The sequence below is a fragment of the Pagrus pagrus genome, assembly GCF_965226575.1.
Source record: "Pagrus pagrus genome assembly, chromosome: 22".
In the NCBI taxonomy this organism is placed as follows: Eukaryota; Metazoa; Chordata; class Actinopteri; order Spariformes; family Sparidae; genus Pagrus; species Pagrus pagrus.
In genome coordinates, this window is record NC_140204.1 from 17,843,012 (window position 1) to 17,865,406 (window position 22,395).

General features: G+C 46.5%; 1 protein-coding gene across 1 annotated transcript in view; it reads right to left on the minus strand.

Moving 5' to 3' along the window:
• efnb3b (ephrin-B3b) overlaps nt 1–18,487 on the minus strand; it is an 84,857-nt gene extending 66,370 nt beyond the window's left edge. Inside the window, exon 1 of the mRNA XM_084343759.1 lies at nt 16,935–18,487. Coding sequence (XP_084199885.1) covers nt 16,935–17,083 — 149 coding nt within the window. The 5' untranslated portion in view covers nt 17,084–18,487. The remainder of the gene's footprint in view (nt 1–16,934) is intronic.
• Nucleotides 18,488–22,395: the final 3,908 nt, after the last annotated feature.

Below are 22,395 nucleotides of genomic sequence, written 5' to 3' on the forward strand. Positions count from 1 at the left end.
GCATGTACACAAGCGCACGCACCCACGCATGACGCATGCCTGACATCCACACAATCGCGCTCGCACACAGGCAAGCGCACACACTCGTTAAACTCGCTCTATTCAGCATGCAAGGGCATCATGAGGGTGCAGAGGCACTTAAACAAGACCTTGAGTGAATTCTTTTGTTCTAGCTAAGTACCACCATAATGGAGTTAGCTCGCCCATCACAAGAGTGATTACATTTAAGACGAAACATAAGGGGAAGGCAAAGGTTTTGATTAAAATGAGATAACATAAAAAAAATACAGTTGAATTACGGCACTTACGCTCAATAGTGGCATTGTTTGGCCATTGCAAAGCTATATTAAGGCTTTAAGAAATCAGATAATGTGTATGATTAACCAAGTGCCAGAATGCACACACACCTCAGAGACTGGACGTGTTGCAATGCTCAGCTGTGTACACACACACACACACACACACACGTACAATGGCCACCCAGGACTCCAGATGGGCTGGGCCTAACTGGGACCAGTGGCTTTACTGAAACACTCAAAATGGGGAACCGAATACAAACACCACAGCAGCTGTGTGCGTAAGCCAGCTAGGGCCGACACGAGTAGCTTTCCAATCCAACACCAAACTGCCAGAGAGTTATCTAACAAAAATAAGCGTCGCGCGAAAACATGCACAGGAGGTACAGGACTGCACATGTTCAGCACAGTGACCCACACTGCCACTCATCCATCAACCCAAAACCCAAGGAGCACAAGAGAGAGACTGTCGAAAGGGACGGCTTTTGTCCCATCTCCCCCCTTTCCTCCCCCCGCGCAACAGCATTCTTCTGGCTTGATTTTCTTTGTGGGGCAGGAGGGAGCGAGGGAAGAAAGAGAGGAGGGATGAAAGGAAGAAGGGAAGAAAGGAGGGCAACTCCATCTGTTTTTTTTTTTTTTCCTCCCTCCTGTAGGTGGGGACCTGCAATACAGCTGCACCCCAACGGAGAGCAAGACTGATAAAGAATAAGAGAGAAAGACTTTTGGAAGGGAGCGTAGAAGACAGGATAGCTCATGAGGGAATGGCTTCCTGATTTCCAGGGAATGTTGAGGGAGCGGTGCGTCTGCTCATGCACATACGTGTGTGTGTGTGTGCGTGTGTGTGTGCGTGCAGGCCGAGCTCTGGTTCACAGTCGCTCCCAAATTACTTTGACACCGCAGTGATAGGCAATCATGATCATTCATCCTGTCCTCACTACAGAGGACCTATTTACTGCTTGACGGTGATGAGCGAATGAGAAGAAACAGAGACTACACATCAAAAACCACCCACAAAGAAGAATGAGAGAGAAAAAAGGACCAGACTGGGAAAAAAGGAGAAAAAAAGAAGAGCAATTTAAAAAAAAAAAAAAAAGAGGGAATAAATTTTAGCGTCTGCCAACTAGCTGTAACATGATAACGGCTTGGATATGCAGAGAAGGAAATTTACACTGGTGGCGAGCCAGGCGACGAGAGAGAAAGTGAAAGAAAAGACAAAAGAAATGAAGGGGGGATTAGTGCGGAGAAGTGGACTGGTTTTACAGACGACGAGAGGGGTAAGAGTGCGTGTGGGAGAGTGCGAAGCAGGAGAGACGAGTGTGTGTGAGGGCTTTCAGTGGAAGTGCTGAGGGGGAGGGAGGGGAGGGGGGGGCTCTTTTGTTCAAGGGGAGCAGAGGGAGGAGGGCGAAGTGAAGGAGGGAGAGTGAGAGAGCAGAGACGGAGGAGTGGAAGGAAGGAGTGAGGGATACGCTACTGACGGAGAGAGAGGGGTGGGGTGGGGGGGGTACCTCTGAAGAAACCCAACCCCTCCACTTGGACTTTTTCCAGCACCGAGAGCAATAACATTTTTCATCTGTGCATGCATGAGTATGTGTGTGTGTTTGTGTGTGTGTGTGTGTATACAAGCTCTCCACTGTGTGCATGCATGCCTGGCTGTGTGTGTATGCCAGTGTATACTAATGCTGGTGTGTGTTAATGCTGACTGCGAGACATGAGGACAAAAGGCAAGAGAGGGGGAGACACAGAGAAGGCAAGGCAAGGCAAGGCAAGGCAAGTTTATTTGTATAGCACAATTCAGACACAGGGCAACTCAAAGTGCTTTACAGGCGCATACAATTACAGTAAAACATTTAAGATACATTAAAACAAAACATTAAAACAAGTTGAGAAATAGACATTTAAACAAAACATTAAAACAAGTTAAGAAATAGGAAAACAAAAGTCACAGAGAAAAAATAAAAGTCACAGTGCAGTTCAAAGACTTAAAATTGCTTCAGTGAAAGGCTGTGGCAAACAGAAAGGTCTTCAGCCTTGATTTAAAAGAGGTGAGAGTTGGAGCAGACCTGCAGTTTTCTGGGAGTTTGTTCCAGATGTGTGGCGCATAGTAACTGAACGCTGCTTCTCCATGTCTAGTTTTGACTCTAGGGACTGAAAGCAGACCTGAGCCTGATGACCTCAGAGGTCTGGATGGTTCATAACGTGGCAGCAGATCAGAAATGTATTTTGGCCCGAAACCATTCAGTGCTTTATAAACCAACAACAGGATTTTGAAATCTATTCTTTGACTGACAGGAAGCCAGTGTAAAGATCTGAGAACTGGAGTGATGTGATCTACTTTTTTGGTTCTTGTTAGGACTCGAGCAGCAGCGTTCTGAATCAGCTGCAGCTGTCTGATGGATTTTTTAGAGAGTCCTGTAAAGACACCGTTACAGTAGTCGAGTCTGCTGAAGATAAATGCATGGATAAGTTTTTCTAAATCCTGCTGAGACATAAGTCCTTTTATCCTGGATATATTTTTAAGATGATAGTAGGCCGACTTTGTAATTGACTTAATGTGGTTGCTGAAGTTCAGGTCTGAGTCCATTATTACACCGAGGTTTCTGGCTTGGTTTGCAGTTTTCAACATTATAGATTGAAGCTGAGCAGAGACTGTGAGTCGTTCTTCCTTGGCTCCAAAAACAATTATTTCAGTCTTATCTTTGTTTAACTGAAGAAAACTCTGACACATCCAATCATTGATTTGTTCAATGCATCTACTTAGCGTTTGTATGGGATTGTAGTCCCCTGGTGAGATGGTTATGTAAATTTGTGTGTCATCTGCATAACTATGGTAACATATTTTGTTGTTTTCCATTATCTGAGCTAGAGGAAGCATGTAAATGTTGAATAGTAGAGGCCCCAGAATGGAGCCCTGGGGTACTCCGCTTGTCATTTTCATCCTTTCAGATGTGTAATTACCAATAGACACAAAGTAGTCTCTATCATTTAGATAGGATTTAAACCAGTTTAGTGCTGTACCAGAGAGTCCCACCCAGTTTTCCAGTCGGTCCAGTAGTATGTTGTGGTCGACTGTGTCAAACGCAGCACTGAGATCCAGTAATACTAAGACTGAAATTTTGCCATTTTCTGTGTTTAAATGAATGTCATTGAGGACCTTGACTAGAGCAGTCTCAGTGCTATGATGTGGTCGAAATCCTGATTGGAAGACATCAAAACAGCCATTTACTATTAAGTAATTGTTCAGCTGTTGAAAAACAGCTTTTTCAATGATTTTACTTAAAATTGGGAGGTTCGATATGGGCCTGTAATTATTCATTACTGATGTGTCTAGATTGTTCTTCTTCAGGAGTGGTTTAATAACTGCAGTTTTCATGGCTTGGGGGAAGACGCCTGAAAGTAGAGACATGTTGACAATCTGTAGCAGATCTGGAGTCATGCAGTCTGAAACTTTTTTGAAGAACCCTGCTGGTAAAATATCAAGGCAGCATGAGGAAGATTTCAAATGTTGTATTATCTCTTGCAGGTTTTTGTCATTGATTTGGTCAAATTGTGTCATGGTGTTAGAGTTGGTTTTCGGTGGACACATGGATAACACGCCTCCTGTACTAGGTACGGTGGCACAGACCGCTTGTCTAATTTTCTGAATTTTGTCAGTGAAGAAGGATGCAAATTCATTACAGGCCCTGGTAGATAGATGTTCAGAGGCTATTGGCACAGGAGGGTTTGTTAGCCTGTCGACAGTAGCAAACAGGGCACGTGCATTATTATTGTTTTTGGTGATAATGTCTGAAAAGAATGACTGCCTTGACTTTTTCAGTTCTAAATTAAAAATGTAAAGTCTCTCTTTATAAATGTCAAAATGAACTTGGAGCTTAGTTTTGCGCCACCTGCGCTCTGCCTTTCGGCATTCCTTTTTTTTCATTTTGACAAGCGTGGCATTTCTCCAAGGAGATTTTTTCTTACCAGAGACCACCTTCACTTTAGTGGGTGCAATGGCATCAATAACATTTGTAACTTTAGAACTGAAGTGATCTACAAGGTCATTGACGGAGAACCTGGAGAGGGGAGGTGTGGAGGAGAAAGCCTCAATGAATATGTCACTGGTGTTTTCAGTGATGTAACGCTTTGAGACGACCTCAGTTTGAACATTTGTGTACACACATATATCACTCTCAAAGAGAACACAGTAATGATCGGAGAGAGCAACATCAGATACCAGAACCTTAGGAATGTTCAGACCCTTGGAGATAACCAAGTCTAGGATGTGGCCCCTGTTGTGTGTGGGCTGCATCACATGCTGAGTGAGTCCAAAGTTATCAAGGACACGACACAGTTCTTTAGTCCATCTGTCCTCAGGTTTGTCGACATGGATGTTAAAGTCACCAACAATTAACACACAATCAAAGTCAGTGCAGATAAGAGACAGTAACTCAACAAGGTCATCAAAAAAATCTGTACAGTATTTAGGTGGCCTGTAGATGTTTAGAAATATAGCCCGAGAAGATGAGTTTAACTGAAGAGCCACATATTCAAAAGAAGTAAAATTTCCATAAAACATTTGCTTGCATTTGAGTAACTCATTGAACAGAATACTAACACCTCCTCCTTTTTTATGCTTTCTAGTCTCACTTATGAAAGAGAAGTTTGGAGGGCTTGATTCAATGTGAACAGCTGCACTGTTGTCTTGGTCTAACCAGGTTTCAGTTAAAAACATAAAATTAAGATTGTGTTTGATGATAAAATCATGTATTAAAAAAGATTTTCCTGCCAGAGACCTGATGTTTAATAAAGCTAAATTAAAAGAGTCAAAACCAGCTGTGCAATCTTTTGTGACAGTTTGTGGCTGACGAGGAATGGAAGCTAAATTTAATAGATTGGCAGATTTATTAAGGCACTTCCTGTGTCTCGGCAAATTCACCATTTTTCTATTACCTGTAAACACAGGAATCGAGGAGACTACCTGAACTCCAAGGGGCCCCGGCTTTTCTGGAGGGAAGACATTAAAGATATCAACTTCGTAGCCTGGACCCGGAATGAATGTTAAATTTGACATTACACTCTTTCTTGGCAATTTAAACATTCTTTTTCTATTACCGATCATAACATGAACTGAAGAAGCTTCCAGTACACTGGGCCCCGACTTTTGCTGGGAATAGTCAGGAGTGACATCTTTAGAGCCTGGACCCATAAAACATCAGCAGTAAGAGACAGAAAGATCTAAGTGTGCTGAGCTCTTATCAGCTTGGGGAGGATGATGCCTGTGTGAAAGGGGTGGGGGTGGTGTGTGTCTTAGCTTCACCGAAGGCTGAGGGTGTTTCAGGGGAATGAGAGGAGAGAAAATTGCAGTAGGGCGGGGGGTAAACTGTGTCCCAGCGATGACCAGCTTGTTCATTTGGTCGGTGAACTCCATGAGGGGGGACGAAGGCGACAACATGCCCACAGTAGATGGTGAACTGGGTGGGGTTTGGGGTGGTGTAGACAGTTGAACCTCACAGAGAGAATCCTCTTCCTGTTTGTCCTGACATCTCTCATGAGTGGAGCTCACTTCAGCTGGGGGTTGTGCTCGGTTTCCTTTGTGATTATCTCCTGTTTGTTTCGGCCTGTCTTGCCTCTTGTCCTTGGTGGAGGGAACAGATTGGTGACGCAGGCAGAAAGATATGTTGGACATAAACAGTTTGACTCCTGACCTATTTAGGAAGAGTCCATCTTGCTTAAAAAGATGTCTGCGGTCCCAAAAGAAATTGAAGTTGTCCAAAAAATACATAGAATGGACATTACATGCTTTGGAAAGCCATGTGTTCAGTGCCATCAATCTGCTGAATCTCTCAGCAGCTCTTCTGACTGGTGGAAGGGGGCCACTGATTAAAACCTCAACATCCAGGGAGCTGACTGTGTTCAACAGATCAGTAAAATCTTGTTTGAGCATTTCAGACTGCTGCTTCACAATGTCATTCATCCCCGTATGCAAAATGATCTTTTTGACAGTTGGATTTGCTGCAACAATACCAGGGATTCTCGCTGTCATGTCAGGAACCATATCCTTTGGAAAACAGAGAACCTTCATGTTTTCACCGCACATGAATCTCACATCTTTAACAGTGGCATCTCCCACAATCAGAGTTTGGGGCCCAGTCGTTAGCTTTGCCTGCGGCCTGTTAGCTTCTAATTCACGTTCAGACCTTACCCTTCTCTGTGGCGATGAGTGGTACAGGTCATCAGATGGAGATGCGGAATCTCGGCGTAGTGGAGCAAATCTGTTTTGCATTTTGATAGTTTGTTGTACGGGATGTTTGCTGTTGGTCTTTCCTTTAGCAGCTGACCACGGCTGTGTCCTGCTCTGCATTGGAGTAGAGGAGGAGGAGGATGGTAGTGCTGGCCAGCCGGTAGCATCAGAGATCTCCGGGTGGACGGTTCTTCCTGTAATTCTTCCATCCACGTTCCAAGGAGCAGAGTTCTTCTTTGGCTTTGCCCCAAGAGTGTTCCAGGGAGGACTTCCATGTGAAGATTTACTGCGGAGATCACGGCTCTCCCGCTTCTTATCAGTGCTAGGTAGCTGTGTGTTAGCGTTCTCTTTTCCGCTGAAAGGAAGAGTGGTTTCATTTCCACACAGTCCGTTAACCTCCACATTAACTTCTAATCTGTGGATTTTAGTTTCCAACAAAGTGATCTTCTGCATGAGTTTGTGGAAATCGTCAGTGGTGAAGGGTGGCATCCTGTTGCTGGTTAGCTTGCTAGTTAGCTGCTAACAGGCTTGTGCTACCTCTTAGGCCTCGTTCAGAAAGTGTTGAAGAGTTCGGAAAAATTTTTGAAATGAGCCAACAATGTACTTTATCTCCAATAAATTATGCTCCCAGTGGTTTCTAAATATCCAGGAGTCACTGCCTGTAATCTCTCAGTGAAGAAAAAAAAGAATAATAGTGGAAAAAAGGCAAGCAGAAGCGAGAGCAAGCGGAAAAGCGTCTGCACCCAAGCAGATACAACTTGTACAGAGAAAGAGGGCGAAGGAGGGTAAAACTGCTAAAAAGCAGCTCTAAGTCGTGTATTATAGCGAGCGCCGGGGTATCAGATGATGGCATGTGGACGGGGCAACAACAATCCACTTCAGCACTCTTTCTGTGCAAGATGGATCTTGTTAGAGTTGCTTGTCCTAGACAACAAAGCACAGCGCTGCACCCCGTATACTGCCAAAAACACGACCATTTGGAGGCAGTCAGCTAGTTTACTTCTGTACTCGGCCTTAAATCATCGCTTCAGGTTGAAATACTTTTATCGGCGATATGTCCGCTCTTCAGGAAATGGGAGAAGCGAGCCTTGTTTTAGTCTGACAGCCGCACATTTCTGAGTTTATCCAATGCAGGTTTAAAAGGAGGTTCATGAACCCAGGAGGCTGGATTGTCTCAGTCCAAAGAAAACAATGTAAATTAATGTTAAACTGTTACAAGAGACTACTTCACTTTGTAAACAAGGAAATTGCATTTTTAACCTTGCAAATGAAAAGTCACATTCGCGAGCAACAAAATGCTTCCTTGCTCATTTCAACACACTCGCGGGTTTTGCTGCTGCTGCTTTTGTCTGATATGACTATTAGCTAATGGCGGTAACGCAGAATATAAATCCGAGTATAAATCCAAATGTATACTCCCAAACAGAAGCATACACAGTTGGCGTCAGCACCATAGGCTCAGAGTTCTGCTTGTGGCTGTGCAAACAAGCATATGTGGTACAATCAAATTGGAGGTGCCCTTACACCCTCAAGTGACAAAGTTTATATCACGTGGACCATAGTGGACCCTCCCACACTCGTGGATGCCTTAAGTATATTTTGGTGAACTCTTTCAGGCCACAGTGGCCGTTTAGCAAAGCTACATAAGCTAACTTCAAATTGTGTAAGACGTTATGAAGCTTTAATCTGATTTCTGATCGTCAAATCGTATTGTCTAAATACAGAAAGTGACTTTAAGCATGCAGCTAAGCTAACTAAGCGTATGTTAGCAGAGCCAGAATTAGCTTAGCTAAGCGTACCGCAAAGAACCAAACAAATGGTCGTCCAAACATTGATGCTGAACAAATAAACAGAATATGTGTTATTTAACTGAGGTTTAGGGGTGCTGGGAGGCAGATCCTTTAAACTTTGGAGAGAGACAGGCTAACCATTTCCCTCTGCTGCCATTAATCACCTCCATGTTCCAGCTTCGTACATTCAAAGACATGAGGGAGGGTACTGATCTTCTCATCTAACGCTTAGCAAAAAAGCAAATGAGCATTTTATGTATAAATGTTGAACTGTTCACCTGGGAGAAGAATATTCTGGGGGTAATGTTGAGACAGAAACCACTGTGAAGGCACTCGCTTTTAAAGCTCCTGTTCGCTTCTCAACATCAGTGAAACACAAGCAGGTAACCTTGAGACAAAAGTTTCCAACACTAAACCAAGTGTGAGAAGTTTTTAAATCATAAAAGCAATTTAAATAGGAACACTTGGCATATGCCACCTTCCATCTCAGTATGTGGTCTCTACAAGCTGAGAGGAACAACACCGCCCCGCGTGAAGCCCAGACCTTCTACATCCAAAACCGAACCATTCATCTTTATCTTACATTTCCATCTTAATCTTGCATTTTTGACGTCAAATCTACTTAAATTATATTTAATGCAGAACCCAGGAAATGGAGCATGATTTTCCCTGCGCAGCTAGCCAAGGTCAGTTTCCCTATAGACTGTAAGAATGATGGGCTAATGCCAAAGCCAGATGGACTACGCTCGCTGTACGGTCTTTTACCTCCTAATTAGAACTACGCATATGTGCTCACACACACCAGCATCTGATGAGAAGAAAGCGTGAAGCCTGGAAATATAATCAAGGTGCTGGGAGCAACTGATGGGGAATATTATAAAAGATCTAAGGTAGAGAAGTAGGCCTGTGCTCATATGAGGTAATAAATGTGTTTGTTTATTAATACGCCAAGTTTTTAAGATGACTGGCTGTTAGTGCAGCGGGGCAGAGCGGGACAGGGTTCCCCCGCCAAAGCCTCTTAGCATGAGGATCATCGCTGACCCATTGTAAGTCAATGGGTAAAGATTATCTTAAAGCTAAGATGCTTTGGAGTAACAGGTCTCCACATCTCCCACACAAGAGACCAAACATCTAGTGCAACAGCCAGGAGGATCCACACCCCCTCCAACCAGCCCCCACACAAATAAAAGCCATGTAGCGTTTTGTACTGGAGCGGTGAGTAGCTGCTCTGCTTTGTTACCAGGCTCCTTGCAGGCAGAGTGATTCATGTATGCTTACTTTTGCGGCTCTGTGTGTTTCTGCAAATCTCTGGATAACCGCTTCTTATGCCAAAAATATAAATGCAAAATGAGATATTTAAAGAAAACGCCACCTGTAACCACTTCATCACTTGCACAAGCAGCTACGGGCTGTGTGCCTTCTTGCGTTTCTAGGTCCATTTTCGAGGTTTGGCTCTGTATTTTTGTTTTCCCGACGTGACTCAAAGAGGCTGTGTTCCATCTCGGCTAGAATGAAGTACCCTAAAAGGAAAGCATCCAGACAAACTTCAGGTTTTGGAGAGTATTTCGCTGTATCAAAGAGCCGGGACTCCTAGAATCACCAAGAATCACACAGGATGAAATCCATCAAAGACGAAGGCAGAGACGCCATTTGACTGTCGCCTCAATAGAGCAGAATAAAAGCTGACTTTTGAAAAGGACACGCAGCTCTTAGACTGCCTCAGAAAAAACACAGGTCTGCATTCAGTGTATTATTATCCCTCCTTTCACCTACAAACAACACAAGTGATGATCCTCCATGAATATGAAATGCAGAAAAATCAGAAACTGCAGCAGAAGTAGGCGAGAGAAAGGTGGGTTCACCAGAAATGTAAATTACAACACTTCCTCCGTGAGTGCAATGAACTTAAAATATTGATTAAACAGGGGAACAGTGGAGCTTTCTTTTAAAGGAATTGATTTAGCTTTTGGCAAATCAAGCCCATCAACACATCGGTGCGCTACGAGGCATTTGGCATCACTTCTGCCTCTGTGACTTCTGCATACCGTGTGTGAAGTTGAGGCAGTGTGTGTTTGCAGCATCTCATCTTATGTGGACTGCAGTAAAGACACAGAGGGGAAACAGCTGCCAGTCTCTTAACCGCTCTACGCTAAGTTGATCAAAGAGCTCATTCTGCCCAAAAAGCCAAGGAATTCCTTTAAAGCTTACCAGGTTTCATGCTGGACTTCACAGGGATAAATATTATGGGACGTGTCAGTAATGAGGAATGAGGGGCCGGCTCGGTTGTATGCGAGCAGGAAGCAGCTAGTCATGGTGGTGACCTACAGATCATCAGTCACTCTCCCTGTCTGGGCTGCGTCACATCAGCTAGTACCGCTGTCAAAGCGGGCCGCGCTCCCCCAAGCCATCCATCTCTCTCTTAACCTGCCTTCCCTCACTGTCTTTCATGCTTTTTGTGTCCTTCTCTGACCCCGCCGGCTCGCTGCGCTCCTCCCGTCTCCTCTATCTTCCCCTCATCTCACCCTGACGACACCCACTTCTTCCAGCTCTGCCCTCCTGCTCGCATCGGTCGAAGATGTTTGCCAAAACTTCTGCTGTGACAAGGCACAGCTGTCCACCAGCGATCCTGCTCATTTGTCTCTCTTGTGCAGACACGCACACACAGACACTCTTTAACATTCGGTTACAAAATCATTTCGGGCCGCCGTCCAATCAAAGCGCCGCGCTGACATCCGCGGGCAGACGACGAAAGGAGAGTGATGGAGTTTCAGCGCTGATGAAAGTGTTGGGATGCAAATGGTCGGAGCTGGAATGGAGTCTGCCTGCTGGGGAAGTGACTCGGAGATAAGAGGACTAAAGATTTTTTGTTTTGCATTTTATGCGTTCTACGGCGCTTTGTGTAGGGCTATGCAAAGGAGGACTCCACCTTGATGCTGCTTGAGAGGACAGCAGGTGTGAAAAAACAAACACAACACCCGCTGCGAAAAAAAATCCTCCATCTGATCAAGTCAATTACGTCTTGAAAGGGGCTAAAAATCTTATTTTCTTCAAAAAAACTTCAACTTTTCCAAAGAATTTCTCAGAACTAAGCGTCTATATCTTGAAATAAGTGAGGATAATGCACGTGGCTGCAATGGGATCACGAACGTTTCAACTTAAATGCAGACGGTACTTGAATCGAGTTGATTTTTATTGGAAATTCCGAATAATCTGAATCTTTGAATCAGATTTATTCATTTGTTTTGAGGGAAATAACACTTTATGACTCAATTAAAGACCAAAAACACTATCAGTGGGAGACTTTCTGCAGTGCAAGTGCTCGTGGCGTACATCAGAACAGCTCAGAGCTCGGAGATGTTAACACACAATTTAGTATTCACAGCACAAACACACATGCCAGCACGTCTTCTGTCACAAACCAGAATCCACACACACACACACACACGCGAAATGACAACAGCGTCAACTCCCTCCCGCTGCTATCCCGCTTATCTGGAATGAAGCCGAAGCCACAGAGGCTGCTGCAAGACGAGCCCAGCCCAGTGCTGTGGAGATGTGCGGAGCAGCGGCAGCAGAGCTGGGAGTCTCGTGATACTGAGCCTAAACACAACTAAAGAGCAAGAGGGAGGGGAGGATGGAGGGATGACAGAAGAGGAGGAGGAGGAGGAGGAAGGCCTAAGAGAGTGGGACGTGAGTAAAAAGAAAGGATAGAGAAGGTGATGAAGAGTGTGACAGAGGTTGTCCTGCATACACGCTTTCATACTGGCTTGTCACCCCCCCCCACCCAAGTCCGCTTCTCTGTGTCACCCGGGGGAGGAGGATTGACCTGGCCCAGTCCAAATGCTGCCAGGAGGATTGGATGATCCTGCTTAGGCAGGGTGTGCTGTGAAGCAAGCTAATGAGAGGCCAATGTGTGTGTGTGTGTGTGTGTGTGTGTGTGTGTGTGTGTGTGTGTGTTGGCTGGCTTTTGCTAAGGGGCTCTGGGTTCAGCCACCCAGGGCAATCTGCCCAGTGATGCTGGGCCACATGTGACCCCTTCAGACCCACGGCCTGGATTACTGTTACCACTAGCCTCCCACCATTGTGCGTGAGCGCGTCCGTGTGCACGCATGTGTTACCAGGGAAGAAAGTTGCTTGTTCCTGCATGTGTTCCAACATTCTGAACCAAGTCAGCCAGCCACACGCTTTTAATCTCCCTCATCCTAATCATCAGCACTTTTAACAATTACCAAAATCCCAAAGTCACTTCTAAAGCCCCGGGGACTGAGGAAGTAAATTAGTTCTTTAGCTAACCCCAGCATATTTACAACACCGCTTTATGGCTGTTATGATGTTGATGAATGTGCACTGCCCCTGCCAAATAAACTTATAATCGAGTGATAAAATAATGAATGAATTCCGAGTGGAACAACAGCCCGTGACGCCTGCCAATTTCCTCAACTCTCCTGAATGCGTGTGTGCGTGTGTGTGTGTGTGCTCATCTGCCCTCCCGTGCTTCCCGTCTCATAAGGGCAGAGTGTGTTTTATACATTAGGAGACACACTGGGACCACACACACTTTTTTTACACGCGTGTCCGACATGGATGGGAGGGGAGGTCGAGCCCCCCGAGGGTCGTTTACGTGCGCAGGCGTCTGTCGTCTGCGATAGATCCGTCTGTATTTTCCACAGTCCGGCCGCGTAGCCGCGTGTCCATCTGCGACGCCCGAAGAAAGACGGGAATAAAGAAAGAAAGCGATTCGAGCCTCTGGCCGGTTTGGCTCCCGTCTCCCTCTCCTTCCCCTGGCCTTTCCATTCTGCCACATCAGCTGAAACCTCTTTTCACAGCTCCTGTTGCTCTCAGCTCGTAAACTCACACACACTCCTCTTTTTCACCGAGGGAGAGGGAGGTAGGAAGAGAAAGAGAGTGCGGGAGAAACGAGGGGGAAGCCGCTGCCCGCTCGCGTTAACAGGCAGCTCCAGCAATATGGTTCATATTCTTGCTGTCTTTTCTCTACATTCCTCCTCTTGTTTTAAACACCCCCTCGCTCCTAAAATAAGAAGAAGAAGAAGAAGAAAAAACCTACCCAGTGGATATTCTCTAATCATTTAGCCTAAGGATGCGTGTAGGCTTACAGGCTCCTGCTTACTTATCCACACAGCCCAGAAAAGCCTCGGTGCAGGCATGCATTATTCATGAATGGGAAACCTACGGGTGGATGTTTTTTAATGGTGGGGGGGGTGAAACCGGGTGTGGCGTTTCGAATATACACGCGATCAATACACGGGTGTAGGAATGCTGCTCCTTTGATATGACACCCCGTTTGACCCACTAACATTTATTCCACTCGGTCCCGCCAAGAAGATTTCCAGTGATTTCTTTTTTTTTTTTTTTCTTTTTTCGGGGAGTCTTTTCTCTGGTTTTTTTGTACTTGAAACACTTAGCCTAGTTAGCTAGTCTTTTATCCGGCGCCAATTAGCCGGCGATTAATGAATTATTGAGAAACGGGAAGGGGGGATTAAATTTTAATGTGGATCTTAGGGGGAATAGTTGTATTACAAGTCACCGGGAGCGCCGAGCGGGGGGAGACGCCCACCCTCAGCAGCCGTTTACAATAATCTACAGCCGCTTGCTAAAGTATGGAAAAGAGCGGCGAAGAGGAAGAGAGAGTGTGTGAGGGGAAGGAGGGGGTGAACGAGAGGCTTTGGCCTTAGGAACAGACGCTGAAATCAAACTTGCAGAAGGGCCAAAAACTACAAAACTCCATATGCTGTGATCAGAGGGGCGACCAAGGCCAACATTCTCTCTACATGAATTCATTTTCCCTGCGTGTGTCCACCAGCGTGACCTACAGTCCTTGATCCCGTGTGTGCGCGCGAGTGTGTCACCTGCCACCCCAGCACCCACTCCGATTCGCCCGTCCCCCCAACTCCGGAGCAGTAATGTAAGATTCGATCTTTCATTAGGGCGGCCGTGTAAGGCCGATAATAGGAGATGCTGAGATAAGGATAATGTATGTCTGAGGGGGAAGCTCTTCCCAAGGTGATCGTTCTGGTTCAGTTCCCTCTTCCTCAAGCAGAACCTGTATTGGCACTTGAGACTTAACTGGTATTGATTTACTTAGGGTTAAGACTGTCTCTCCCCCCACTCTGCTCTCTCTACAGCTCCTTCTGTTTCTCATTCACCTTCTGGCACCTGTCTCTGTTTATATTCCTCCCTGTACAACTCTGTCTCTTCTCTTTCTGCCGGGCTATAGTAATTCCAACTGATGGAGCAGTCAATAAAAGGGTGGATGCAGCGCTTGGTGGCTGCGAGCATTTTCAAACTATATTTTACTGTAACTTACGTCGGCCATAACATCCTAATTATCGTGTAATCCAGGAAATAATCAGGTGGTAGAGTCTGAGGCACGGTTGCCCCCTTTCCCTCTTCACCTCCGTCACTCCCAACACATCTTTGAGTGTGTCAGTGGCTGCTGTAGCGCCATAATTAGTGGCTGGATGTGACACATGTTTCCAATTTGCTACGTCTGGTCACTGCACTGGAGGAGGGGAGGGTGGAGATAGAGACAGACGGGAAAGTGACAGGAGAGAAAAGATACAAGAGATGAGGTCGAGGGAGCCGGGACAGAAGGAGGGCATGGAAAACAGAGGAAAATTTTTAGAAAAAAGGGAGGAGAGGGGCCGGAGATTGCTCACAGAGGCGGAAAGGGAGATGGGAGGAGAGGTGGAGCGAAGCTGCAGGTGGACGGTCTAAACTTCAAAGCGGCACATCCTGCAGAGGTCTAGAGGTTAACAACGTGACAGTCCATTTGCTACACAGACGAGATGTGAGCCATACATGCGCCCCTGCACCTGATTGATACAGACTACTGCTTCTGCTTACTTTTCGCCTCATTTCAGAAGTACAAACCAGATGTGTGTGGGCTCCCGATTCTGTCCTTGGAAGATGCGCACTGTTTGGACAAGCACGGGCTCTTAACATATTTCAGCCCAGGGCCAAAACCTATTTTGCCCCGAGGCGGCTGAAAGTAAAGTTCTGCACTCGACACGTCGGGAAGGAGAAACAAGCACATGGAAGTGTGTAAAAAGGGCCAAGAAAAATAAACAGGAGGAATGACTAAGCTGATTAACTATGAATGGTAAGCTTCAGGAATAAGCCTCATAGTATACAATAGGCTTTGTATTTTGAATATATGAGTGAGCAAATCTGTGGAAATGAATATGAGACTGGCGTCAAAGCCACCACCCCTCTAATTGCCCAGCCAGGCCCTTTCGCTAAGCCCCGACACCCACCTATAACGCTAAACTCCATTAGGAGACAATGGCGTGGAATCACCTGTAAGGCCTGAAAAGCCCCGGCTGTTAGCTTCTCAGTGAAAATTACCCTCCCGTGTCCAACTCTACTCCCTGTTGGGTGAATCCACCCACTGCTGACAAAAAGCCCTCATTAAGGGCTTCATGCCTGGCTCCACAGCGGGGGCCCACGCACAGTCACATCTGTGGAGAGGGGAGAAACCGGGCAGGGCCGTAGCCTACAGCACATGGATGCATTAAAAACCTGTTAGCGTGTGGAGAAGCCTGTGGCACGGGTGTGAGCTGGGGGAGGCGAGGTTCGGTAGGCTGCCTGGAGGAAGCCCGAGTCCAAATTTGCTTTTGTACTTTTTTTGTATTATTAAGCGAGTAATTTAGGCAAAGTTACAAGGAGTGGGAGCCGCTGTGGATCAGTGCTCCCTTGCAGCCCGTACCCTGGTGGCCTACATATTCTATTTATTAAGCTGAGAAATATCATTGTCCCAGTTTGTCCCCTGAAATGAAGTCAGGATTTGCAGAATTGAAGCCTGGTGTCACCTCCATACAAGCCGCCTTGTTATTCTCCTCCACCCCCCTCCTCCTCCTCCACCACCACAGCCACCGGGCGTCTATTCAGACACAGGGAAATTGGCAGAGGTGTGAGAAAAGTGGTGTCGGTCGTTAATGCCGGACGACCGAGAGGTGTTTAAAATGACATTTCCTCAGCTAATGCCTGACACCTCCTCCAGAGGAAAAGGTAGGGAAAAAAAATGCAAATGTGCGTGGCCGGGTGGGCAGACGAGGAGGAGGGGGGGTGCCGGAGAGGCCTGCGGGCCGGGGCCTGCGCCTTAATCAAGGTCACACGGCACCAGCAATTAGAGCATCACACACGTCTTTATCATCCTACACACTGCTCCTATGTGTCCCGGCTTACAGGGACGAGCTGCAGCTGGATCACACACAATAATCAATGCGAGGGTGACAAATTCAGAGCAGCTGTGAGACGGAGCAGCCGGTTTCAGCTCGGAGTGTATACATTTATCATATTACGCTGTTTGTGTTGGAGTGTAAACAATGATGATGGGGCGATATGAGGTGGAATAGGAATATAAAACCGATGATCCCTCTCGCAGGGGCCCGACTGGAGGCCTGATCTCTGAACTTCACGCTGCTTCCTCCGACTTGGACTGACTTGCATCCATTACGCACAAGTTGCTCGTCACATTTTTTGTAGAAAACATGCAATTAAACTAATTATTCGATCACTTCTTTTCCTCCCCTGTGGGCTGGAAACTTCAAGTTCAAACCTGCAACGAAGCGAGCAGTAAAAAAAAAAAAAAGAAAAAGCTGCGTTTACCTTTCGTTCAGGGAATTCCAGTAGATGGGCTCCATATTGCTGGCCGCCGTTCCCAGTAAATCCAGTAAGAATATCAGCAGGATCCCCAATCCATTCCCACTTCCTCGACACGCCATTTCAACCCTGACACCCAGCATATGTAGCCCCATTTAATTAAAAAAAAAAAAGAAAGAAAGAAAGAAAAGAAAACGGGCGAGAATGTGTTTCGGGGGGTTTTCTGCGCGACTCTCAAAACAATGGATGTGCGACTACAGCCGAGCAGGCTATAGGTGGAGGCAGTCAAAGTGTGGAGTGAAAGCCCGCTGTGTGCAACCACATGCATCCACAATTCATCAAAATTGTGCGGGATCGAACCGAAAGCGGACTCGGGAGAAACTTGTTCAATCCGTGCGTCTGGATCTCCAAAGGAAAAACAACCGACGCGTTTTTCTGCGCGTCCTCGATCGTACTATTTCAGTGCCAATCCCATGACTTTCCCATTAATTTGTCATTAGTCCTCCGTTTTCCAAAGCAATGCTCCTCGGCTCGAACTGAACTCCCACTGAATCGAATTTTCTGAAATGTATCGCCACCCAGGAGCTATTTCTGTTGCCTCTCGGTGCGCCCTAATTGTCTTTTTCCGAACAATGTTCCCTTGTTCTCTGAGCCGACTCTGTGTGATTTCTCTCCCATTACCTTGTTTCCTCGCAAGAAGATCTACCTTCCAACATATCAGGCTGGACTGAGGAGAAATATGGTCAGTCTGCTGGGAGGAAGCGGTCGAGATCGGGCCAAAAAAAAAACAACAACTGTGAAGGTAAAAGCGTTTAAAATGGAAAAGATGTCACTCGTGTCCACGGCTCCATCCTCATAAAGACATGTTGATGCTCGGTGGGCTCAGTCAGTGCGCATTACAATCCTTATTCTCCTCTTTGTAGAAACACACAGGTTGTAAATCCGCAAATCCTTTCAGCAACGGATTCGGTGGAAAAATAATAATAATAATAATAATAAAACAAAAAAACAAATCAGGATCCAAATCGGTGAAGAATCAAATCAAAGAAAACTGAGAGTAAGAAACCAAAAGAGCTAGAAAAGCATCCCCACTCTTAATAACGTCGCACAAAGGCCGACGTGAAACTTGTGAAGTGATTATAAAAATAAGATGCGAGTTGTGCGCATCGGTCCCTGGTGGAAATTGACGCCTATCTGATGCGGCGCATCATTTGGAGAGCTGGACGCGTCGCTTCTCGGCCAGAGGAAAAGCGCTTCATTCGTTATCTCATCCGTCTCTCTGCCTCAAAATCCCACTGGTTTGACTTGCCCTAATGCTCGCAGCACATTGACAGACCGACTGGCTTGTTTGAGAGGAGGAGGAGGAGGAGGAGGAGGGAAAAAGGGGACGTGGATGAATGGGAAAAAAAATCCCCATCCTCCGACTGGCAGGCAGGGCGCACTGACGGAGCGCGATTCTTCCAGGCTTTTTCGGGGGGGGCGGTATCGAGTCCCTTTCAGCGCCTCCTCTCTCCTCCTTCTCTGTGAGTTTCAGGGGGCCCCCCGACTCGGACCTCTGGACTCCCCGGCGCTCTATTCTGCCTCCTTTCAACCGCCGAAGAAGAACCCCCCACCTTTCCAGACGCTCAGCGCCCTCCTCTGCTCGACGCCGTGATGGAAGAGCAAGAGCGCCCCCCATGCATCTAGTGGGCATCGCACGTGGCACTGGAGGAGGATTGCATTGAAAGGATCCAGATGAAATTTTACAAGGATATCATACAATGTCACAGCACAGCTACGAGTCCCTATAGGGGCGTTTAAGGTTTATTAGACATTAAATACGACTCAAGGGCCAGCATGAGCTCATTCTAGAGGCATTAAAGGAATATTCTGACAATGTTATCAATGATAAAGCAGATTTACACACTGTGAGGAACTTGCATGTTGCACGAGTGCCGCTCATGATCACTGGACTGGATTCACCTCATAAGTCTGCGGCCCAGTCTAAACAAAAAGAATCCCCCTGTGTGTGTGGGAGGATCTCTGTCCTCCCGTTGACAGAACACAGGGGAAGAGTCCCAGCATCCAGCAGCAACACTTCAAAGTGGGCCTGATGAGGTGCAGGACGAGCCGGCTGACAGGCCCCGCTGAGGGCCACACACACCAGTGTTTAGACGGAGCAGGCCCCGGTCGCCAGGAGCACTGACACTGATTCACTTTTACACTATTACACACACACAGGAACATGTATGGAGGGCTGTCATAGCTGTGGCTTTACTGCCCCCATGTGGTAGATACAGTGCACACAGCCGACTGGACTGTGTGTCAGAGTGATGGTGAGGCCGGTCATTAAGCCAAATTAACTTATTACAGTATGTCCTGTAGTGTTGGAGGCTCACCTGCTGCCTTCACATCCTACACTTTCTTCGATCCTGTTGTTTTCCAGAGCTGCACCTGAGAAACAACGACTGCTGTCACACACTGTTCCGTTGGAAATCAAACCTGCGAGACGACGGAGACGCAAACTTCGAGGAGGAGCACGCCACCTGCTTTACGCATGCAGTTCAGTGTACTCGTCAGGTACTCCTCAGCCTGTAAAAACAGTTGTGTTTCCTCATCACATCCTCATACCTCAGTGACTGAATAGATTGATTGCTAATGGCTCTTAAATCACATATAACACAATCCCCTAAACAGTGTACCAGCGATCAGGCGTACTGGACCTTCATCGTGCGCCCACAGTCTGGTTAGGTTTAGGCAAGAAAATGACTTGGTTAGTTGGTTTGTGTTAAAATAACTACACTACTGATACGTAACTTTACTTAGATTACCTTAGACTATAATTTCTATGGCCACTAGAAGCTGCTGCCTGACAAGAAACATAAATATGGGTTGTAATAAGTTGCTTGCACAGTCGACCCCCCAGTCGTTTATCTGATAAGAATGGAATGGATGTAACTATGTAAAATGATGATGTAATAATGATGTCATTGTCTTAGGTTTCCGCTTGAGACTTGAAATTCTAAGCAGCCGAATGAGAACAGAACTCAGTTTGCTGGTTTGTAGTCCGTTTGAGGGGCCAACCACACACACGTCTTTGCTTAGGCATCGGATGCAAGTGTTTGTTTTAATCACAGCACAGCGAGTGATTAAAACCGACCAGAACATCACTAGAGCCTATGTGCAGAGCATCAGTGACATCGGTGGAGTGAAGTCTGCACAGAGCCCGAAGGATGCTATAAGACAACCCCCATCCCAGCCACAATCTGTTCCTCGCTGCCATCTGCCAACAGATACAGAAGTATCCGCTGCCGTACCACCAGGCTACAGAGCAGCTTCATTCTTCCACCAGGAAAAGTTTATTTTTGTGTCTTGATTCTTATTCATTAGTAAGTCTGTATGGTTGTTGTTTTTTCTGTGTATGTAGCTGAGGGAATTACAACAAGAACATCTGAATGGTGCAACTAGGAAACGCAGCACCCAGCTCTGCCTGCGATGCCTCAGCCCAGTGATCCAAGAATTCTCCAGCACGACACACTTCCAGAAACACTTGCGGTGAGAGAAACAAAGAGGGGGAGAGACCTTTAATATGATGCACCATGAACACCTCCTGCTGTTCCTGCACAGCCAGGGAGAAAAAAGGAAATGAAAGAGAGACACACATCGAGGGAGGAGCAAGACTGATGGAAAAAGTCAGGTCTGCGAGAGCTCGCGGACCTGAAGCTGGTGAGGCTTTAGTGTCTAGCTCAGAGGCACTCCGGCAGAGCAGATGAGCGATCTTACACGGGATCAAACCAGGGTCTGCAGGCTGAGGGATAATCTGCGAGCGAGACAAAAGTGCAGACATTTCCTCCGCCATGCAAAATTATAGCATGCTTTCAGCAGAAAAATTGTAATTGCAGGTTGTGAGATCCAAACAAGAAACAAATACAGCGGGGAGATTTTATAGAGCTGGACGGAGAAAGAGAAAGAGAGGGAGAGGGAGAGAGAAAAAGAGAGCAGAGATGGAGCTGTTTCTGCCGCACTGACCTCTTGAAACCTTGGCAGGCCGGATGACAGAGCTAAATGTAGTGGAGGAAGACAGACTGGTTTAGAGACAACAGCAGTTCAGAGGTGGAGCTGGCATGAAAAACAAACCTTCTGCTCTGTCTGGGAATCTATCTGTGTGGGAAAACTGGTTGGTCCGTGGCTCTCGCTTGTGTTTGTGTGGCGAAGATGACTCAGTTTTAAAAATTGCATAGCTATAAGATACCACCTACATCAGGTCTGTCACAGTGCTGAATTAAACTGAATGTACTTTCTGGAGTGATATGTGAGCGGACGGAGGGAGTGTGAAGATGTATTTTCCATGCCTAATAAACACTCGCAGCTCATATGTCGGTGTTTATTACAGCTTATTTATTCACACTGACCTCATTTACTGCACCGACCTTCAACTCTTCTTCATAACCGCATCCTCTCCCTGGTGACTCTGGCTACAGTCTGCTCCAGCTGCCAGACCTCACCACTAGAAGTACACACACACACATGCATAAGCCCATTTACGCAAAATCAAGCGTGACTTTCACACAGCATGTATAGCTGCAAACATAAGCAATTACAGTAAGTGCATGGTTAACATTATGCATGCAGTGGTAAGGGGTTAAGGGTAAGCGTAGACACGTGCACATCCACAAACACACCGGCAGACACCCACAGTGGCTGCAACACAAAGACCTCAGACAGGAAAACATGCACCCTGATGGGAATGAAATTCACACCGAGGGTGGTACGGCGGTGTGTGCGCGTGGCGATGTGTGTCGGTGTCAGAGCATGGCACCCCTCGCCCGCCTTGCAGTTGATAGATCTCAGCTGCACGTCTTTATCCTTCAGCATCTGTCTGTCCCTGTGAGCTTCCTCCTCCTCCTCCTCCTCCTCCTCCTCCTCCCCCGCGAACGCACCTCCGCCGCCAACACAAACACACACCCTTGTATCTTCCTGTGACAGAGAGAGAGACTGGGGTGGTGGGGGATTAAATGAGGAGCGGTGAGGGTGGGTGCAACATGTGATGTGCAGATCACACATATGGATGGTGCAGCAGTGACTTGCTGATTCTCCAACAGTAAACAAGTTGTACCTGATGGCCCTCACACACCTACCTACATGTACCTTCTACCAACTGCAATACTATCCAACCTCAAAAATAGCCGTAACCTTGCAGCTGCACAGCGCAAGGTTACACTGCATGACTTGCAGGTGCAAATTTGAATGTGTTTCTACAGAAGACGTGACCTGAGACCTTCATCTACTGAAAAACTCACTCAGATTTAGAAGGGTGCAGCTCCGTTCAGTGACATCATAACTCATAGCCTAACACAAATTCAATACGACACACGTCATTTTTGATGGATGCTGTGTTTGCACGAAAGTGACAAAAATGAGTATACCCAAAGACAAACACACTAAATCTGCTTCGCTTTTGAGGAATTAAGAAGCCGCTGACAGATCG